General features: G+C 41.9%; 1 protein-coding gene across 1 annotated transcript in view; it reads left to right on the forward strand.

Annotated features, from left to right (window-relative positions):
* LIX1 (limb and CNS expressed 1) overlaps nt 1–15,795 on the forward strand; it is a 45,360-nt gene extending 29,565 nt beyond the window's left edge. The window contains exons 3-6 of the mRNA XM_081131484.1: nt 3,498–3,638; nt 5,739–5,834; nt 13,369–13,446; nt 15,046–15,795. Coding sequence (XP_080987610.1) covers nt 3,498–3,638; nt 5,739–5,834; nt 13,369–13,446; nt 15,046–15,333 — 603 coding nt within the window. The 3' untranslated portion in view covers nt 15,334–15,795. The remainder of the gene's footprint in view (nt 1–3,497; nt 3,639–5,738; nt 5,835–13,368; nt 13,447–15,045) is intronic.
* The last annotated feature ends 7,364 nt before the right edge of the window (nt 15,796–23,159 follow it).

Genomic DNA, 23,159 nt, shown 5'->3' on the forward strand with positions numbered 1-23,159 from the left:
TGAGAGGTCCCATTAAAAGATCCCTAAAGAAAAATATTCAGCCTTTACTGACTTGAATTTGTAGCTCCAAAATTTAGAAACAAGCGGCTGGTTAACATTATAAACATTTTGAAGCACTTTTCTTCCAGAAATGCAAAGAACAATAGTAAGAAAAGCCCTTTGATGGCTCAGAATTTATTTTATGTACTTATTAATTGGTACACTTTCTCCCCCATTTTAACCAAAGATTCTGTACATTGCAACAGTAAAATAACCAAAGACATGTGTCCACTTTAAAATCTTGATATGGGTTAGGTCTCCCAGTCCTTTCCCATGCTCTCTGGCTAAAGGCTCTTTCAGTCCCCTCAGCCCAGCAGCACTTTGATCTCAGAGGCAGTGCCATTTGTTTGTAAGTGTATGTGGTGCCTTTGATCTAGTACTTAGCTGGGCTTATGTAAAATAGATAGCTTCTTTTATCTAAATAGTGTTTATTGGGACTTTCTTAATGAAGGATGATTTAAATTGCTATCATTTAGAAAGTTATATAAAGTTTCTTAAGCGAGCTCAGGTCCGAATCTAATTCTTTAAGTTCTAAAACCCCAATAGCTCTATTATAGGTTTTGTAAAGCAAATTCTTTTAAAATGAGCTGCTCCTATAGATGTCAGGTACTATTTGCAAAAACTTTGCTTTTTAATGAGGAACTGATTTCCCAAAGAATAATATACATATCCTATACTCAGACAAAAATGGTAATCTCAGTGTTTGAACTTAATGTCCAATTATCCCTCTGAAATTCACATATTAATGTATTTCTGTATTACTGGATGATGCATACTAACAGGGTATATTTAAAAGAGACCTTTTAAAAATAGTAAATATATAGCTTTAATCCTCCTCTTTAAGAGGGTTTCTTGAGCATTTTATCTGGTGCATTAGTGACTTGTGTTTGAACTTCCTGGCTGTGTTTAGTTGTTCATTCAATAAACTATATTGCAGGTACAGAGACTCAAAGATGACTAAGCCACAGACTCTGCCTTAGGTTGCTCACAGCCTGGGGTCTGGGGCCAGAGCACTTGCAGGCAATTAGGAGACAGTGTGGTGAGTGCCACTCATGGACAGCGATCCTCCCAGCCAGCCTTGGGAGTGATCAGGGAAGGTTTCCTAAAAGAGGTGGTACCCAAGCTCCAGTGAAATACTGCTGACTCAGAACTCAATGTCCCATAAATTCCCAGCCAAGTCCATAGTGCAAAGCCAGCCTCTCCGCCCAGACACCACCTCCATGCCTCACAGTGTAATATAGGTGCCTACCCTTGGAAGAGATCTAAACCTTGAGTGATTTTGCTTGCTGCCTAAAGCTACCCCAAAGCTTTCTTGCTTGTCATTCAACATGAAAGAGAAAAACCCCAAACTGCTTTTCACATACATTTTAGACCTTTAGCTTAATTCTTTTTTTAAAGGGGATGTTGGAAATCTCTTTGTTGTAAGTTAAAGTAGCTGTTTTTAATTGTTCTGTCTGTTAGTGTCCTGACACATTCTTTCCCCATCATCCTCGGTGTCACATTCCTACCATTTCATAAGTCTTGTCATTACTCCATCTGCATGCTAACCATGTGTGAGCGCTCGACAGCACGGCCCTGGGAGCAGGCGCTCTGGAAGGTGCTCAAGAAGAATATAAGGGCCCTTCCCAGGCCTGGAGATCGGGGGAGGGGCAGGAAGAAGTAATGTGCTCAAGTACAGGATCATGACAATAGTCACAACTGTTCTAGGAGGGAGGTCTTAGGGGGTAATCAGAGGGAGCCAGGGCCTGACCTTAAGAGACTCACACTGCATTTGTGGAGAGGAGAGGAGAGGAGAGGAGAGGAGAGGAGAGGAGAGGAGAGGAGAGGAGAGGAGAGGAGAGGAGAGGAGAGGAGAGGAGAGGAGAGGAGAGGAGAGGAGAGGAGAGGAGAGGAGAGGAGAGGCTTCTGGATGACACAATAGTGTGAGTTTGGTGTTCCTCGGTCAGCGCAGGGATGGTCAGTGTTGGGCAGATGAGGAAGAGACAGCCATGTACTGAAAGCAAACTGTAGGGGTTTGGCTTTTTCCCAGGGGTGTTACCAAGCCACTGAGGCTGCAAAACTGCAACATGAAGTGGGACCTCTGGTATTTTCCCTGTTCTTTCCCATCAGTCACCAAGCACTACCGATCCTGAGAATCATGCATTTTAGGTATCAGGAGCCTTCAAAATCAGAGAGGCTACCCTCCCCATTTATCCAGTGAGGAAATAAGCCCCAAAGTTCAGGTATCCCAGGTCTCACAGTCACTGAGTAGCAGAGCCAGGGGTGCGTGGCCACCCTGTTGACCAGGACCTGGGCCTAGGCTCCCCTTCCTGACTTGTTTCCCTCTAGGAGTCTTGGAGTAGGGTCTAGGACCCTGGACAGTTCACAGGAGCCGAGGGAGAGAGGCCATCACACTCTGGGGTCCTCAGCAGGAGTGGGCTCTGGGACAGTGCAGTTCTCATAGGGCTTCATCTCTCTCCTCTGGGCTTTCATGGCCCATGCCAAGCCAGAACTGGAATAAGAGTTGTCGTTGACAAGGCAAAAGACGGAGAGAACAGAAAAGAATCAGGTGAGCAGATTCGAGTGAGCCCTGGGAAAGCCAGGCTGGGAAGGAGAGCAGTATTCCATTTGGGAGAAATGAATTTTTTTAATGAGATACTAATCATAGGCTGCATATGGCCCCTAACTTCAGGAAGGCCAAATGGAGCGTGTCCCACCCAAGCCGTGTGGACTGAAACCACGGTGGAAAGGGTGGTCCTGGAGAAAATCAGGGAACTGTTATGAGGAGGGTGGGAGATAAATCCTGGAAAAGCAAAAACAATAGATTTTGGCAGCAACGCCCTTGTCCTAACCTGGAGGTAAAAAGAATAAGACTGGAATGTTCTCATCATGTTACCATGTGTAAGGTAGTCTCACTGCTTTGTCTAGAACAACTAGTTGAGGCCATCCTCAAACCTCACTATTCCACAGGGACTGCTATTATTCCCAGTGACAGAGGGGGGACTTGAGTCACAGACAGGCTAATTTGCCCAAGCTTTTACAACAAGTAAGAGCTGGGATCTGAAGCCAAGCAGCCTGATCCCAGATGATTTTCCAGTTTCCTTTTTTCCTTACATTTTTTTCTCTGAAATAAAGATTTGAGGAAGGCTCTGATAATGAATGTAATCACCTGGCACACAGAAGTAGCCGTTATGACTTTTGTGATTATTTATTAGCAGAGTATGCAAAGCCTCTGGTGCATAGTAGCTATTCACTGACTATGAAATAAGACAAAAAGCATTTGAAGACCAACCAAGACATTTGCATGGAATCTAGGGCTGAAAGAGAATCTGTATTATCTTCAGGGAATTAGCAATGGGTGTGAAAGAGGTACAGACAGTAAATGTATGAATAGAAATGTTTAGAGACTCATTGAGGTAGGGACAAAATGGTGAAATGCTAAATCCTTTAATGACTCCCCTTCTCTTTTCCTTCTCAAGTGCTGCTTAAGTAGAGCTGAGGCCAGACGGGATGCAGCTAAAGTGGCCCTAATCAACTCCCTGTTCAATGAGCTGCCCTCTCGAAGGATCACCAAGGAATTCATTATGGAGAGTGTGCAGGAAGCAGTTGCCTCCACCAGCGTGAGTACCCACGAGGGAAGGGAAGAGCTGGCCGCTGTTAAAGTACTGAGGCATTTGAATCTTGAGAGATGCTACTGTGAGCACATTCTTTAAGAATTGTGCAGATTTAATTTTTACTCATTAAATCATCAATTTTTAGCAAAAAGAACACTTGGATTGGAAATTACAAAATTGGAGCTGATTCCCTATTCTTCATCTCAGTAATATTCATCAATCTCCCTGGGTCACAATTAATCAAGCTTTAAGTCAAGGTAGACAATTTGATCCACCTTGATTTGTTTATTTGAATGTTTGCTGTTTGAGGACCATTTTTTTTTAGGGCCTGAGACCACATGCAATTGAATACTGCTTTAATCTAGAGATAAACTAGCTCATTTCCCCCTAAACTTAACTAATCTTACAAATTATCTAAAGTGCTTATTAAAAGTGCCTATTCCCCAAACCCCCATGGGGTGCTGCAATCTGTGTTTTTACAGAAATGCTAACTGCTCAGATATGGGAAAAGCTGTATGCCCAATATTTGTTAACTATTGAATTGTCATGCTTAATCAATTACTTCTCTCAGAGGGCTTTGAAAATTTTTGTAATGGATATAACTAAAGCAAAGTGCTTTAAGAGCAAAAAACTTTGTCTTAGAGACGATGCTTTCTCTGCAGTCCAGGAGATGATTTGCCCATGAATTATTTGGAGTTCCTGATCCCCTTTACCATCAAACTATAAGCCATGGAGGAAGCCTTGGATCCCCACTATGGCAGGTGTCTCCTTTATGTCCTCTAAGGGCAAGAACTTGGCATTACCAAAGGGGACTAGTCGGCCCCTGGCTTGTCTTCAGCAGGGGTAAACCCCATCTGAGATTTTCATTCTCTGATTCCCTTAATCAGATTGTAAAGGTTCGGTGGTTCTGGAGAAGCTGTTGATAACGAAGGGCACATTATCACATTAGCAGTGACCTTTTTTCTCCTTTGCTTTCCCTTCGTAAACGCTCTTGTCACCCAGAGGAGAGATAAGGAAGCGCAGAGAGTGGTTGACCTGGCTTGGAGACGTGAGGGGCTCTGCTCCGTATCTGCTGAGGATGAATGGAAGCTTTGTTTTGCTCCCTGCAAATGTCAAATGCCTTTGAGGAAGAGAAGTCAGGAGAATGATGCCTGATTTCTATGTGTGGAACTTACTCAGGAGCAGGGAGGGGCCTTCAGTGTAAATGTAATTTATCATATTTTTCATGGAAATTTCTAAGGAAAGAAAATATATAAGATTTGCAGGGCTTCTGGATGGATTTCCTCTGGGATATTTAAAAAGCCAACATAAATATTTCAGCAGCAGTGTGTTAATGTTATTGCATTCAAAGGCTATAAATTTTGCTGCTATCTGATGCTGGCAGTCGCATGTTCAGTCTCACAGAGCCATTGCCCACCTTCTCAGGAACCCAAGACCAGGAGACTTTGAAGGGCAGGCCTCAGAGCTTATGTTAGCTTTTATATTGCCACTCCCCCTAACCAAATTGAAGGCGAATTTCATTTCAACCCATCACCCACCCACCTTGTTTGCTAAAGATTAAGTGATCCGGAAGTGAAAAAATGTAAACCAAGATCCATGTCTCCAGACCGAACACCAGCATATTATGAAAAGCTCCCATTAAGAATCATGGCAGTAAAATATGAATGGTCCATACAACAGGAGCATTCTTTCCCTGTCAGTTATATAATCTTGCCTGGTTATCATTAGAATCAGAGCAAGGTCATAATTTCAAGATCTCAATAACACATGAAGGCAGCCTCAGTGGGCAACCACTCAAACATTAATGCCACCATCGACAGTACTCTGTGCAAGGACACAGGAATTTCTGCTTTGGGATAATTATTCTTTTAATGAGTATATAATCAGTTAACATTCTAATCAAATGCCAGATTCAAATTGATTACAACATGCTCTTTCCTCCGAGTCATGGTGAGATTAAGGATTTTATCCCAAGTCGACTGGAGAATGCACACCTGAAGGGTTAGGACAATAGAAGGATCACTGGGGCCACAGCATTAATTTGTGATCACCCAAAGAAGAGGAGGGAAAGTCCATAATGTTTCCCTTTTCTGCTTCCTTCCCAAGGGCACTTTGGATGATGCAGATGACCCCAGCACCAGCATTGGAGCCTATCACTACATGTTGGAGTCAAATATGGGGAAGACCATGCTGGAATTTCAGGTGCCTGACTTCCTGCCACTTGTTTATTTTGCTACACAATCTAAAAGCCTGGGAGAGCGCAGCTCTTATCACTAACATCTCTTATTCCCCAGATCTACTTTTTCATTTGTTTTGGTCATTTTAATTTAACCCTCTTAAAATCCAGCATGGTAGCTCCATCTTGGCCACACCTCAGTAGGCTAAAATAAACTTGCAAACAAGGCACATTGTTTACTTTCTTAAAGGGAAGTAAAAGACTTAAGGCCAAGAAATAGCTAGGGAACACCACCAACTTATGACTCTAACACTTCACCAGCTTTTCAGTACAAAGTTCCCCTTAAACCAAATCAAACAGTTTGAAGTGTTGGTTGTGAACATTTGGTTCTTAATTTTCAGAAGTCATTGATGAAGGAGCCTGCAATGTATATTTAACTATGCCCCCCTCAGTTCCAGCATTTCTATTAAAAAAAAAAATTGCCATCTCCAATCATTAACTAAATAAAAAAATTTAGTAAGCTGTAACCCTTTTTCATCCACTGCATCTAGCATAATGATTTCCTCAAAGAAGGACCTCATTTTTTATTTTATTTTATTTTTATTTATTTATTTAAATATGTCTTTATTGATTTCAGAGAGCGGAAGGGAGAGAGAGAGAGAAACATCAATGACGAGTCACTGATCGGCTGCTTCCTGCACACCCCCTACTGGGGATCTAGCCCCCAACCCAGTCATGTGCCCTCACCGGGAATCAAACTGTGATCTCCGGGATCATAGGTCAATGCTTAACCGCTGAGCCATGCTGGCTGAGTGAAGAACCTCATTTTTAAAAATTCCTCCCCTCTCAACCCTCACAAAAGAATTTATTATAGAATGAATGTTGCCTGCCCCAGTACTTACTAGCTCATATATGATTTAGAATCTCTTTTCAGAAAAATCAAGAATTTTTTTTTCATTTTAAACGAATATTTATTAACTCCATAGTAAATGAGAAATGATTAAGTAATGCACTCCCTCTGTCTGTGGACAATTCTCTCCACTGTGTTTACCCTCAGCTGGGTGCATCCTATGGCTCACTCGTCTTTTACAATTATTCAAACTCTTATAATGGAATTGGCTTGTTCAGAAGCTCAGAATCTCCTTAGAAAGTTGTGGTTAGCAGAATAAAGTTCACATCCAATAGAGAATCTGCCTCATTTTAAGCAAGTGCTGAGATGAACTTGTCACTTTCCGTGGAGGTACTAGGCTCATCTGGTGCTCTAGTCATGGGCTCTTCCAAATAATCACCAGCGACACTCACTGTGGCCTCCTCAGTGGCTTCTTCCACAAAGCTGCGGTGTGAGATTCCACATCAGTAGGCAATTGCAAAGCCTGTGCATCCTCCAAGTAAACATCAGTTGTCAGCTCTACACCACCAGCGAGGTCTAGGGCCATGGTTGACCCCGGGTTAGTGGTTGACTTTCATTCGGTCTGCAACTCTGAGTCACTGAAAATGTCTGTGTCTGAGTCAATCTCGATGTGTGGAGCATCGAGGGGAAAGTCACAGTCAGGAAGGACCAGGTAGAGAGGACAAGGCCTTCATCGTGGTGTGGGCTGGGAGAGGTGAGGAGCACAGGAGCTAGAGAAGGTAAGGAGGCTGGTGGGAGGCCCTCAGTGCCAAGAATGATTTTTAAATGCAATTGAGTTAGTCTGCCAAAGATGGGGAAGGCAAGAGTTGTTGTTTTTTTTTTTGGTTTTTTTTTATTCTTAAAATTTCATCCAAGTACTATGAAAGGCTATACTTAACCACCTTTCAGTAATACTTTAATTGCCTTGGTATAGGCTGTGTTTCTTGTGTGGTCTATGTCGTAAGGTATTTAAATATGTGAAATAATAATTTCAATCATGCTGGAAATACCTCATAAATTCTCATAGAGGAGGATGGGGGCAGGATGGGTTACAGACAAAGGAAGAGGAAGATGTGAGGATGGGAAAAATCCAAAATCCCTTCCCCCAGCAGGGATGCTGACAACCCAGGAGGAGGGCTCTGAGCACATCCCTTTTCTTTCCACCAGCTCTAGGTTGCCTGCGGGGTCCTGCACATTCCTTGGTGGCCTGGGTTAAATGCATCAGCTTGTTTCTGCCCATAATGGGAATTGACCACAGACCTGGGCTGTTTGCAGCCGACACAGCAGTTCAGTACCCCTGGTGGGTAATAGATGTGTGTTTGTATCCATAGATGACTGTACCATATAAAAACAAGGCTGGTGTCTCCTGACTGCCCGCAGGCTTTCCAGGGGTGCTGTCAAGGAGGCAGCCTCGGAGGAAACCCGATAGGCCTCTGCTTACCTTCACTTCGTGGGAGGGAAGCAGGGATGCCTGTTTTGAGGTAGCCTAGCCTTAGAGAACACTGCCTGGTGTTTGGGGGAGGGATGGTGACAGCACTGGCCACTGGGTCTTGTCAAGGTCAGATTCGAGGCAGACTTTGACTGAACCTGGTTAATATATTTATTCTGCAGCCTAATGCAATCCAAGGACGAGTTGTTTATTTACATCTTTGCTAAATTCTCCAGGTTGCCTTTTAAAACCTCATCCCATAAACAAATTTCCTTTTAAATCCAATCTCTTGGGTGGGGAGATGGTGCCCACCTGTTTTTCAAGTTCTCCATTTACAGTGTTTGTTTTTCTTATTTCTGATGAATCACAGAACCAAGCCAGTCTCCCAGCCGTAGTTCCAGAGAGAAGCAGTGAGCTTTCTCTCCCCACAAAGCAGCCCAAAGGCCAGTGTTCCAGCTGGAAGGCAACGCCAGGAAGCACTGTGAGCACAGAGCCTGGTTGTAGTTGGTTTAAATGGAATGAATGACAGAATGAACCAAGAAAGCTGCAGGCCGAAAGCTACAACTGCAATTTTCCCTGGAGAGAAGGAAAACACAAGGCTTGATTCTCCATTTGATTTTAAATTTACTTTGCTGATCAGGGCTAGTTACATAATTTGTGGGGTCCACTGCAAAATGAAAATATGGGGCCTTTGTTCAAAAACTACTAAGAATTTCAAGACAGTGGAGCATTAAGCCAAGCTTGAGGTCCTGGGTGACCGGCCTTGACCGAGACAGACCCAAGAGAAGGGCCCAGACTAGGGTAAGAAAAGTTAGACATTCACCTCAAGCATGAAATTTATTTTATTTATTTTATTTTTTTAAATATATCTTTATTGATTTCAGAGAGAGGAAAGGAGAGGGAGAGAGAGAGATAGAAACATCAATGATGAGAGAGTCATTGATCAAGCCCGCAACCAGGCATGTGCCCTGACTGGGAATCGAACCCCGATGGCCTGGATCCTAGGTCGATGCTCAACCGCTGAGCCACGCCCGGCCGGGCAAGCATGAAATTTAAAGGAGCGTCAAAAAATTTAGTAATCAAGACTAATAATAGTATAATGCAATATTGTAAAAAGTCAGGATTAACATGCAAAAATTCATGACAAACAAAATATCAAAATTTTAAATAATGATAGAATTTTAAATAAAAGACCCTGAACTTGCGTAACTCACCACAAATCTTGCTTCACTCATCTCACCCTAGTCCCAACCCAACAAGCAGGCCAGCTTCTTGTTTAACTGTCAGGGTCCCCAGACTCCTTGGGTTTCTAGATCAGCCCACAGAACAAACAACACGGCGCGAAAACTTCCATGAGAAGCAGGACAGACAGCTCGTTGAACAGACTTCCTGAAAATGACAGGACTTTGACAGGTAGAAAGCAAGACCAGAAGACCAGGCAGCGAGGAATCCTGGTGAAACTAGGGCCAAGTCCTGCAGACGCCCACAGCAGCCCTCGCCTCGCCAGTCCCCGGGATTCCAATGGAGTGAATCGATGGGGGCGCACGAAGATTCCCTGGGGTTGAGCTTAGGGCTCTACAGCTTCAGGAAGATCTGAGGACAGTGAGTGTGGTCTCACGAGGGGAAATAAAGGAGCAAGACAGGGAGAACGGGGAACTATTTCAGAATACTCTCCACGGAGAAGGGCAAGAATTAGGTGGGAACATAACGGAAGAAGGCAGAGAGAGGCTCCTCTTCCCTGGAGGGTTTCAGGAGCAAGAACTGAGGAAGAGGCGCTTGTGTTACTTGCAGAGGAAATAAATGCTTGGTGATGAAATAGAAATTTAAGGCAAACCAGAGCGGGCGAGGAGGAGGATCTTCCTCCCACAGGCAAAACCTGTTCGAGGCTCTGTAGGGAAGTTTTTGAGAGATGCAGATTGCCAGGGGCCATGAGAAAGGGTTCTGGTTCTGTTCGCAGCGGAATTGTGGGTTCTGAAGTCTTAGGGGGACTGCTGTAGGGAATGACAGGGGTTCCCCGGAAAGGGGGTTTGTGTACAGACAAGAGCAAGAGCCTGGTAGACCATGGAGGAAGAATACGCTGTTGAGGCGACAGTTGGCAGAACACGGAGTGAGACCCCTGTTCGCCATAGGCTGTTTCTCAAACGGCGCCACGAGGGGTAAGGACAACGCCGGCAGGGCCGCTGGGAGCCACAGCATAATCTCACCGTATCTTCTGGGCTGTCAGCTTTACATGACTGGGGGTGAGGGGCACAGGTGGAGGAGTGGAGGTGGCATTTCTTTTCTTTTTTTAAAAAATAAACATATACCTGGCCGGGTAGCTCAGCTGGTTAGATCACCGTCCCGATACGTCAAGGTTGTGGGCTCCATCCCCAGTCAGGGCACACACAAGAATCAACCAATGGATGCATAAATAAGTGGACAGCAAATCGATGTTTCTCTCTCTGTCCCTTCCTCTCTCTCTGTCTCTCAAATTAATAAAAAAATAAACATATACAATAGAATACAACGTTCAAGTAGAGAGTTAAGATAAAACATGAAATGAAATGTCTTATTTGTAAATATTGGCCGTCCTGTAACACCACAGAGGCTGTTCCATATCAGGACGTAAAGAGTGTTCCTATCCGTTTGTATGACTGCGAAGAATTCAGTGAATAGATCTGAAAGTGAGACGGGCAGCACGATTGACCTTCCTCCGTCACTTGGGTTTCTTTGATGAGGAGCACAGTGGTGAGAGCCAGGTTAGGCAAGACTTGGTTATAGGACAAACCACTCTCGTTTTTCCAAATTAGTTAGTGATGTGACAGAATGAAACCTGGATGGGGCGGGGGGAAGCGGAGGAGAGCAGGCACGAGGGGCAGCTTCTCTGGGCACCGGACCCAGGACCCTGGGCAGACGGTGGGCTCTGTGTTTGGGGCGGGAGTCCTTCAGCTGGTTTCCAGGTCGTATATTAATTAACAGAAACAGATGGTTTTGCTTTTACTGAGGTCTCTGTGGGCTCTTGGGGATGCTTACTGTGTAGTAGAACATGGACAAAATCCCACACTGGACCCCAAACTGAAAAGAAGAAACACATTACATTCTAATGGCAATTTTCAGCATGAAAATAGTGCTATTGGCTCTTCTGATGACCTCATAGCTTTGAAATTTACCTAATAATTCTAAGATGTCTGAAATCTCAGAATGATTTTGTGTCTCCTGGTTTTCATAATGAAAACTTTTTCATTATGAGGTAAAGACGGTGAAAGTCAGCTTTTTTGAATAAGCAGTAGGACATCTGTCTAAATGTAAGGTTTTCATAACTAGTTTCATGTCCAGAAAGTTCCTTAATTGTATTGTTACTTTCTGATAATTATATGGCTGTGGCTTGTGGTATTCATCCACAATAAATGTGCCTCTGAACAAAAAGAAAAAAAAAGAAATGCAGATAACTTCAGTGGAAGACTGCTAGTCTGAATCACATTAGAGAAAGAAAATCTTCAGTATGTTTATTCCCTTTAGCTTGTCCTTGGTACCCTACAGGGAAAGGGTGATGCCTACAGGAAGGCTTAGTGCTGGGCTCAGCACTGGCCATTGGAAACCGGGTGTATTTTAAGGAATTTTCTTGACTGAATTTATAAATTTAGGAGTGTTTTACAGTCTTTATAGTTTGCCCATTATATGTTTAATATTTGTTTTTGGACTAACTTTTTAAATTTAAAATTTTCTTTAATATGTAATATTATCACATGATTCAAAACTCCAAAGGTGCAAAAGGATGTGGGAGGAAGTTCTCCCTCCGGCTCCTGCCCCCCAGGCATTCCTTTTCTCTCCCTAGGGGCAGCTAATGTTACCCAATCTTGTGTATCTTCTCAGAACTCTTCTAGGCATTTACAAACAAATATTTGCAGAGATCTCCTATTGTTTGTATTAACTAGTAGCGCACAGCATACAGGTTGTACACTTCTATTTCACTTTAACAACACATCACAGAGACTCTTTATGTTGGAAGCTAGAGAGCCTCTCACCCTTTCTTCATGACTTTAGTCGTTAGTACGAATGTATTGTAGGGGAGGAAAAATCATTTTCCCTCTACACATCTGAGTTCTCGGCTAAGACTCTTTCAATAAAAGACAGATTAGCAAGAGAAAAACATGTTTATTGATACTTATACCTCATGTATCCATAAGATACTAGGGAAAATGAGTACCTGCTGAGGGGGTGTAGAATTCAGGATTAAATACCATCGTAATAGGGAAAGGGGAAAGCCAAAAGGGGATATAGGCCTCTTAGGGGAAAGTAAATGATTTTTAAGAAAGATAAATGGGCCCTTAGAAGAAATGGGAGGGATGATCGTTTGTGACAAAATTTATCCGGGTGTGGTGTAGGCTTCCAATTTCCTCTTCTGTGACAAGTCAGTCTTCCCTGGTTGATGAAACTCCCCAGGAGTGGATTTATGACAGTACAGTGCCTTTTGGAGGATGTGTCTGTAGACAGATAAGAGGAGTTCAGAGAAAGCCTCTGTCTGCATTTGCTGTTTTTCAAGTGCCTCCAGCTCAAAATAATCAATATACCAAAGTATATTGATTATCCCTTCAATATCACACTTCATTTAACCATTCCTTTAAAAATGAACATTTAAAATATGTCCAGTCTCATTTAATGAACAAAATAAACTGATGAACAAAAGAGATCCAGAGACACCGGAGAATAGAACAGACTGAGGGATCTCAGAGGGAAGGCGGGGGTGGGGGAGTGGGTGGGGAGAGATTAATCGAAGAACTTATATGTTTATATGCATAACCCATGGACATTGGTACAGGGAAGTCCTGGGGGTGAGGTTGATGCGGGGTGGAGGGGATCAATGGGAGAAATAGGGGGACATCTGTAATACTTTCAACAATAAAGATAACTTTTTTTAAAAAAAAGGAAAGTATTTCCAGTCTCAGGCACTTTCAAAAATGATATAATGCCTATGCATTATTCTTAGATGCACTGGCCTATTTAGATAATTGTTAACATTAAAAGATATTTATCAATTACTTAGTCATTTTATTGTGCAAATATGGATATAGCAGGGGAGAGAGGGAAGAATACTCCAGAAGCCTGGGACTCTAGAGTTTGAAAAGTCTCAAAGTGTTCTGACGATATTCTATTTCCCTGACATAGTTGGGGGTCAGAATTACACCTTGTTCAGCTCTCGCTGAGGCACTTTTTGTCACATTTCTGCTTGGAGACTAATGACAGGTGTTTGGGATTTTTGTAGGAGCTGATGACCATTTTCCAACTATTACACTGGAATGGAAGCCTAAAAGCCCTTCGTGAAACAAAGTGCTCCCGACAGGTGAGATTTTACCATCCAGAATGGGTTTGTGTTGTATGGACAGGGCAGATGACCAGTGATCTTCCTAGGAGATTTCCTTTATTTGGATCTTTTCCTTGTTGAAATTTGCTACTTTATTTATTGAGTAAGAGGACACATGAACAAATATAAATTATACATATAACAATCCAGTTGAGTCAGGTGCTGACCAAATATGCATACTAAGAACATTAGCTGGGCATAAGACTGATTTACATACTTGTACTGAGTGCCCAAACAAAGGGATAATTAAGACAGGCTTGATTTCTAAGGCAAATTCAGAATACACTCTGTACCTGCCCTGCCTGCTTAGAATGTGTGCCCCCCTCCACTCTCCTGTGCTGAAGGAAATGTGAGAGTGCACTGCCTGGGAACCCCCTCCGTGAGAAGAGGTAAGTTGACTATAGCAGAAGGATTTTTTTCTTACCACCCCCAAAAGTCCCCAGTGGTCAACATAAATGATTATTGAACTGGGCAGCTAGCATTCAATCACCCCAATTTTTTGGTTTGGAAGTTTCTTCTTTATTTTTCAGAGATAGAGTCTCACTATTTCTTTGCTACCTTTGAGAAGCACTCTTCCTCCTTTTGTTAACGCAAAGGCAACCCCCTTCCTATGTATTTAATGGTTTTCACCCACTATCCTCCAAGATTTATCTTTCCTTTACCCAATGTTAGACTTTGAAAGATGGTAGTTTATTTTTGAGAGTTTGCTAACAGGAACTTGTACGAGGAACAAAGCCTCTACTCGTCAGCAAGATGAGGTGGATGTAAGCGTTTCCATGCACTGCAGCCCCAGGAGCTTTTAGTTGTTCTTGCGTAGAAAGTCTGGCTTTCAAAATGTCAAGGATGGAAAAGAAATGAGTAGCTGACAATGGCTTTGGTTATTTTTTCTTTTCCTTTGATTTTATAAAAGGCCTTTGAAATATCCAGGGTTCGTTATAAACACTTTTCCATGATTGTTTTTAATTTGTTAAGGTCATAAATAAATACCATATGTTCCTGAAAATAAAAATAAGCAATGCATCCACTTCACAAGATCTTCTTAAAGTGTCTCCATCAAACCTACACATGTCGTTACAATGTATGAGCAAATTTTTCACATGAAAATTGACAGGTAGTGACAAATTTTTCATTGTTTACAGAAGTAAGAGACCATGTACATGAAGGTACCATTATGATATCAATAATGGTAATGCCTACATTCCATAATATGTTTTAAAAGTCATTTCTGTTGTTTCTGTGAGTGATTTGGGTTGTCATCTTCCTTAAGTGAACAACACATTTTCTAGTGAGGTCAGACCTCTATTTTGTGAACATTATCGAGTCTTCCCCTGTTAGTGTTTTGATTCAACTTGGAGCAACTTTACTTTGCTCTACCAGCTTAGTCCTTCATTTTCTCTAAGAAGTAAGTCATGGGATTTAGCTTCAGTTTGTGAACATCAAAGAGATTTCCTTGTTGGTAAAACCCTCATGGATGTGGGTAGGGGTGGAGGCAGAGGGAAAGAGGCATTGGAGGGCTATGAACACATGTGCCTTTGTTGCTCTTTACTGACACTCTGGACTTTGTTTCTTGGCCCCCAGGAAGTCATCTCCTACTATTCCCAGTATTCGCTGGATGAAAAGATGCGCAGCCACATGGCCCTGGACTGGATCATGAAGGAGCGGGAGTCACCAGGAATTCTCTCTCAAGAGCTACGAATAGCTCTGAGGGAGCTGGAGGAAGCCAGGAAAGCAGGACAAGAACTACGGTTTTACAAAGAGAAGAAAGAAATCCTGAGTTTAGCCCTGACTCAGATCTACAGCGATCCTGACACTTCCTCACCCAGTGATGATCAGCTGAGCCTCACAGCCCTTTGTGGCTATCACTAGCAAGGCCAGGTTCCAACTACCAGAAGTTGGCAGGGGCTAGACTCTAACAGTAGGAAGCTCATTGAAGGAGGTTGTCAGAGGCTTTAGCACCTATAGCTAATACCTGAAGGTTGTACTAATTCTCCCCACCCATTCCATTCACAGAATCTGAGAGCAGTTAGACCCTTATAGGACCCAACGTCCCACTTGTTGCTGTTTTCTCATCACACTCACAATAGTTCTACCTCAGAATGAAAGGATGGAGACAGGGTGGCTTGAAAAATATTTTCCAGGGCTGGCTCCAACCTAAGGCCTGGTTGACATGTGACTTGCTACATTATATATGTTGTTTCAAAGAATGGGCAGGTAGCATTCCCCAAAAGAACATCAGCTAGGACTGGGGGGAAAGCATGATAACAATTTTCATTAGATAAAAAACATGGATTGGGATTAAATAAAAAATACGGATTTCTTTTAAAAATATTCAAGGGTCAGAATTTCTTCCTGAGCTTTATAAGCTAAGAGAGCTTATGCTCTACTAGCTGTAATCCAACACCCCAGTGGGAACTTTATTTGAACATCTCACTATCAAAGATCTTGAAGTGGTAATGGTATGAAAATGCTAAAAAAATTTAATGTGGCTTAAAATGCTATTGTGATAACTTTTTAAAACCCTATTGTGATAATTTTTTAAAACCCACACTCTTCCACATGGGGATAAATATATCACCTACAATAAAATCCTCAAGAATTTCTCAAGAAGAATTCATATCCAATTTTTATGAGTCCTGCAGTCAGTCATGTTCATTTATAATTTGCAAATAAATCACTTGAATTGATTTGTTTTTATTTTTGCCATTACAGTCATATATCTAAAATGGAGAATGTTATTGGCATTTTAAAAGTTGAAACATTTTGAGAAATCATTAGCATTTAGCAATGTTTGCATTTAATTAATTTCTCATGCATTAGAGAGAAGGAATCTTTAGCTGCCTTTATTGTTATTCAAGAGCCTAAGCCACCAGTAGCTCAACCTATTGTTATTTTTAAGTTTAATCACTGGAATCTTCTTTAAAGAAGGGATAGACATTGCCATCTCTCTTCGAAAAGGGCTTGGGTCAAACAAATGATTAGAAAACCAAAAGCAAATACACTAAATTTTAGATGGTTGGTGGTCACTCCAAGTTAAAAATGGCAGCACTTGTAGGTATTACCATATTTATAACATGAAAAGGATTAACTTGCATTTAGTCCAATAGTTCAAATTAAAGAAAACAATTTTCTCGATTTTAAATAAGGTTCCTTTTACTTCTTGTTTAGACAAATGCAAACTAACTTTCTTGAAAGACTATTATAATTACTTTAAGTTTACAAAAAAAAAAGATACTCCAGCCTTATATCTAAATATGTACAAAAGTATTTGACACTCCTTAAATCCCCATGAAAACTACTGTGTACTGATCATATATTTTGGAATTAGCCATAATAATGAAAAGTTAACTTCACACACTGCATTTCCCACACCAGGGGAAAATTTACCTATCTGTCCTACACTAATGTTTTGAAAAGGTAATACTATATAATATTATCTAAATTTTACTTGAAAATACTGTTTTAATAAAAATCACATTCCTCCCAGTAATGAGGCAAAATGTCACTCACCTAGAATAAAACTTTATTCCCAAAAAGGAATTAGAATTAATATTCGTAAGTTGAATAAATTTTGAGAAACTTTCTATTTAAAGTAATTTTTTTATCAAGTCATTACCCTTTATACCACTTGAGAAAAGCCACAATTTCCCATGTTGAGTGTAATTAAAGGTAGCTCCACCTTTACTGCATTTGCAGCCTTTGACAATGACCACCTCAAGTTGACACCATCTAATTAGGTGTGGGAACAGCTGGGAAAATATCAAACTTACTTTCTGCTCTACAATCAGAAAACTGCACCAACTATCCCTTGGCCACTATCAATTGTTCCTGGCTGGTCACAACTGCCCACTCTTCCTCGAATGGCGTGGAAGCTGCAGCAAAAGAGCCAAAAGCCAGATTCCCCCCGACTGCTGATCCCTCTGATGTTCATTTATAGCAAATCAACGTGAGCTAAAACATGATGGCTGTCCATACATCACAGGAACATCTATAATCCTGGCCCAGAGGAGAGTAGGGCTGAACACCAAGGCGGAATATTATTAGTTTTCCTTTTCTGTACCCTGTTCTCAATAGCACACTGTGTTGAAGGGGACTAGAGTGGAGGATTCTCGATTTAAGTATATACAGCTCTGGCTCCTAACTTTCTGTGGTTATAAGCCCTTTGAAAATCTGATAAAAGCTATGAACCTCTTCCTAGGAAAATAGAACCAAGTGTATACATTTAAAGTTACATAAACAGTTTCCGAGAGTATGGGAACCTCCCCAAATTCCTTGAATTTCTCTGTCCGAGAAGCCCCGGTTGGGAACTCTTAATTTGAACACATGCTTACAGTCTCGTAAACTTTTCAGCAGGAATCCAACCTAGCTCAGACATAGCCCCATGGAGCCTGCTTCTGAGATAAAAGCCATCATCCTTAAATACAAAATCGCACTGGATTTAGACAAGAGATAAGTTTAATTTTCTCAAACAGCTTAAACTAGTCACTAAACTTGTGTGAACGTATCAGAATATAACAGATCTAATAAAGTCGTTGTTCCTCTAGTGATCAGAATTCAGAAGTTCATTTGTTCAAAAGCTATAGGCCACTGAGAACATTTGCTGTTAAATTCATTCACCTATTTCTAGCAATAGATATTCTTGAAGTATTGTACCTATATCAACTATGAATCTGATCAGCTAGGTCTCAGAAAAGAAAAGGAAAGCATAAAGGTTTAACACTTTTCTTTAGGGAAAGCTTTTAAAGCCTATGAGTATTGTTGCAATTGACTTTATCTCTGAATATTTAAAGAATTCTGAGTTATATCATACCACTCCTTTCTTTCTAGCCAAAGGACAAAAGAAATCATGCTAACAATACAGGGTGCCCCCCAAAAATGTATACACACTTTGAATAATTATTAATTCCAAAGGGTTAAACCTGAAAAGAAACACCAATTGAGCTCTCAGAAAATGTACCTGTATACAGTTTGGGGGGACGCCCTATATTGTCATTATCCTGACTATGTTCACAGGTAGCCACTATTCAAAATATTATCTTATATATGGTTGATATTTTTTGTTTTGCCTTGCAGAAATGCAAATAGCAAGATTTCTTCTATGGTGTCCATCATGTTAAAGAGGTAATAGTAAGATTGTTTTTAGCCAGGGCTCCAGGCAAACAAAAGTCGTTTTCCCTACCACAACAGTTCTCCACTTCACCTGAACACTGGAAATACTCAAGGAGCTTTAAAAAATCCTAAATGTCCAAACCATACCCAAACCAATGAAATCAGACTCTCTGGAAGGGGGGCCCAGGCATCAGTATTTTTTAAAGTTCCCCAGGTAGTTCTAATAACCACTGCTCTACCCAGGAAGTTCTGGCTCAGAGGTCAATGGCCTAACTAGTGGGACCTATTACTCACTTAGCCTTGGCTCAAGTTCAAATGTTGAGCTCTTCTGAGCCAGGGAAGAGTAAATCCTTTAGTTTGGGCAAGAGACTCTCCCAGAGCCCAGAACTAACACAGGGCAAGTGTACACACACACACAGACACACACACCTTATTTTTGCAAGAGAACCAGATTCTTCCCCAGGGTCCAGGCTTTCCTTCCCAAATATGATACATGAACTAACTGCACCAGAATCAGGGTACTTGTTTAAAAATACAAGTTCCTGGGCACATACCCCTGCTGACCAAATTCCAGGAGAGGGTCTGGATTATTTACCACCTCACCAGGTGTTTCTGATCATATTTAAATTTGAGCTCTTTTGGCCTAAAGCTACCTAACACATTCTTTACTAGCCAGCACAGCCCTGGCCCTCCCGACATAACTAGCCTCTTGGGGGAGGGGGACGCAGAAAGGAGTAAGGGAAAGAGGGGAAGGTTGCCTCTCTACCCCTCCTGGAAGTTAGAAAGAAGCAGAAGGGGCAGAGATATGGCTGCCTTTTCTCTCCCAAAAGAGTGGCTCCCCCTCCTTTATCACTTTGGCCCCAATATTTGGAATTACTTTTAATCCCTTTACAGGAAACCATGAAAATCTCTCTCAGCTCATGGTTAAAGTCACTTCTTTAAACCTGATTAAACCCTGTTAGCCTCTCTTCCTGGGAACAAAGTAGAATGTGGGAAAGGCCAGCGGAAGCTTCCTGCTGAGAGCTGTTGATTCTCTAGTGATTATTGGCTCCCAAGTGAAAGTCCCAAATATCTATTTATAAGCAGTTCCCAAATTTAGCAGCAATTATGTTCCACAAGTCTATTTGTAAGTCAGTTAGTTCTTCAACCCTGAGGATGCATTTTTCTATAGGAGCAAGGTCATAAATGGTAGCAAATTTCCCAGACTAGCCTATTTAAACAATAGGGTAAGTAAAGTATTGTTCTGTGGGACCTAATGCAGGTCCAGGTTGTGACCAGGCAGAGGAGGGTAGAACACGGGGCAGCTGTGGGCCTGGGGCACAGTATTGAAAGGCTGTCCTGGGGGCCTATTTCTCAGTCTCAAACTTGTTCTCCAGATAGTCCCGTTATTTTCTGTTTGCCCCCCACAGACTAGCTTGCCAGTGCCCCACCTGCTGCTACCGCTTGTTGCTTCTTCTGATCATGGTTTCTTTTACTTTCTGGCTTACTGAAGAAGAGATGACATTTTTTATGCCTTATTACAAATCTTTAAAAATTTCAAGAGTTGGTATCACTGGAAATAGGAACATTCCTGTGACGTAAAAATGACAGCTACTAAGCTCTCCAGAGTCTGTTTCCACCAGGGCCTATGGGAAAAGACACAGGCACACGGAGCAGGCTCATCGGCAAGCTGGCCGGGGAACCCTTCCCACTCACCCACACCCCTGTTTTCCTGCTTCTTTGGTGCTCTCATTTGGCAACACGTGACATAATCCATCCTGATCACAGCTGTCCCGTAGCTTGCCAGTTCTGAATAATCTGGCCCAAAAATCACAAACTGGACTGATCAGTCTGTCCCTCTCAGGAATGTGACTGAGCAACATGGAAGGAATTTTCCAGTCGAAGTTGGGAGCTGAACTTGGAAGAGCCATGATCATGAAGGCTGTGTCTGCAGGGGCTGAAGTGATGGGGAAGTAGGAACCGTGAGTCAGCAGGGTGGTAGAGAGAGAAGCTAATGGGTACAGATAGCAGATGCAGAGGTGGGCAGAGACGCAAGCAGCAGGGGAGGGCATGAGGCCCATAAGTGGATGAAGAGAGCTGCTGGCCCAAGAGCCCTGCAATAAATTCACTTATTTTTACCTGAGTGGATCACACATCTTGCAACCAAAGAAATCTCACTTTACTCATTTCAGAGAAAAATCACATTAGATTATTCAGGACTTTTCATCCTATAAGTATAGAGCAAAAATACTGACATAAGGAGGAATCTCAAAGGATAGAAATGCTGCTAAGAAAATTAGATTGAGAACTGGTGAGAGAGTTAACTTTTTCCGGCCTCACTGCCCCTCCCACTCCAATGTAAGGTCTTGCCCCAGTCAGGAGTCCTTCCCCAAGCTGAAATAATTGTATGTGCTATGTGCTAACCATCTCGCGAAACATCCTGTCCTTGCTCTCTTACATAGAAATTTCTGTGTTCTCATGTTGCATAGGAGCTATGACCATAGAGGGAAAACAGAAGTCTATTTTTAAAAACCCAGAATTCATAACCTTAAATAATTTTTGTCTTAAAAATTTTGTCACCTTGGGGAACTAACAACCATTCTCTGACAACACTGAGGAGTGCTGTCTTAGCCAAAGACATCCCTGCCACTAGCTCCTCCTTGGGAATGGCCCCTGATTCTATGTGAACAAAGAAAGAAAAGCAGTCCCTTGTGGGCTGAGCTCACCCTGCCATCCTGAACTGACTAGTTTATTTCAGCAGTGCGACTCTTAGGCCTGATACTTAGCCCATGCTCAATGAATGTTTCTCGAGTAGAAATTTGTCATCAGTGTCTTGGGGCCTTCTTACTCCTCGCTTGGTGAGTTAATTCATTCACCAGACCTGGCTCTGTTCTACTGGATTCATTAGGACTCACTTGGTTGTAAGGCAGAAACGCAAATCAAACTTACCAGGCAAAAGAGATTTCATTGACTTGTGACACAAAAGAGTCCCAGGATAGTTTTTGCTCCCGGTACATCTGGATCCAGAAACACACACCAGGACTTGATCTTTCTGCTTCTACAGATGTTTACATATGTGCACATATGTGTGTATTGTTGCTCATTTCTCAAATCAGCTTCCTTTTGCATTGACTCCATAGTTAGGCAGGCTCTGCCCTTGTAGCAGCAAAGCGGTAGCCAGCAGTTTCATGCTTGCATCACAGCAGAATGAGAAAGTCTCTTTCCAACAGTTCAAATCTGGGATAGTTTTTGCTCCATGTACATCTGGATCTAGAAGCACAAACCAGGACTTCATCTAATCACTCTGAATCCCAACACTCAAATTCTAGAATTGAGTGGTCAAGTCAGCTCACCCAAACAACTTAGCCCTACTGGGGGAAGTAGTCACCCAAAGTAAATATGGATTCCTTCACCAAAATGGAGAAAGTGTGATCATTTAGCAAGACACTTTTGAAACGATTTCTCCTTCAGAGCCTTCAAAAACAGGATGAAGAATAGAAAAAATGCAGTCTCTCTAGCTATTAGTTAGGGAAAAGATTTTTGGGTAGACAAAAAGCAACAGATGTCCACTATGCATACATTGTACCATTTCCAAAAATCAGATTTACCCTCAAAGGACAAAGTTTGTCACTATTAAGGATGCTCAAAAGAATATTCTCCCCTGAGGGGAAATCCAAAAGTGTTTCCAGACAAATCACATCCTGGAGTAAGTGTACAGGTTCTCTGAGGACTTGCCTGAAGGGGACAACACTCATTCATATGTAAGAGTTCCGCCGTGTGGAGAAGCCTAATCACCCGCATTACTCCGCAGTCACACTTCATATATCTCCAGTGCTGATGAATTGTTGCTATGCAAGTGAGTCAGGAAATTTCCTCCAGTCTATTTCTGGTGGGCCCTGGCTTTCATTATCAGTGGCTGCTAATGCCCCTTAATAGAAAAGAAAACACTCAGTCCCAACAATTGAAAACAGTTGTGGCAAAACTGGACAGTTCAATAGCCCAGGTAGTTTACTGAGTGACTTACAGACCTTAACCATGTTCCACTCTGACCCATGAGTCATGATGCAGGCAGTCATAAAATGACTTTGGAAGGAATTTATTCTGAGTCCATCTATTGTGTATCTCCCAGGTATTTTTATGTTTCCATGTAGGGATTTGTTAGATGCTGTTTGGAAGTAAATAGGAGTACTTGGTGCAAAATTCAAGGGAAATAGTGAAAACACAGGTGACCCCATGAAAGAAGAGAATTGCAGAGTCAACCTGAAACCATAATAAATTAAAATGAAAAAGTAGAAGCTACTTACCCTTTCAGTTAATCTGTTTTCAAAGGATCTGGGAATTTTGTTTTATTTATCTAGTTATTGTGGCTATATGGAGTTTTAAAAAATGTTTCTTGGTCACAAGACCATCGAAACAAATAAATCCAAAAAATGGGGGAGGGGATTTCAATTCTCTTGAAGTCTGAAACATTCTATCTTAAATGATGACTCACATAAGTATGTTTGTTGAAGACTGGGTCCATTAAAGTAGTGAGTTCAATGAAGACAAGTTTCCTCCCCGCTGCCTTTCATCCAGAGCAGTCTTACTGGCAACATGTTTTTTGTTGT

Source organism: Miniopterus schreibersii (assembly GCF_964146895.1).
Source record: "Miniopterus schreibersii genome assembly, chromosome: 3".
In the NCBI taxonomy this organism is placed as follows: domain Eukaryota; kingdom Metazoa; phylum Chordata; class Mammalia; order Chiroptera; family Miniopteridae; genus Miniopterus; species Miniopterus schreibersii.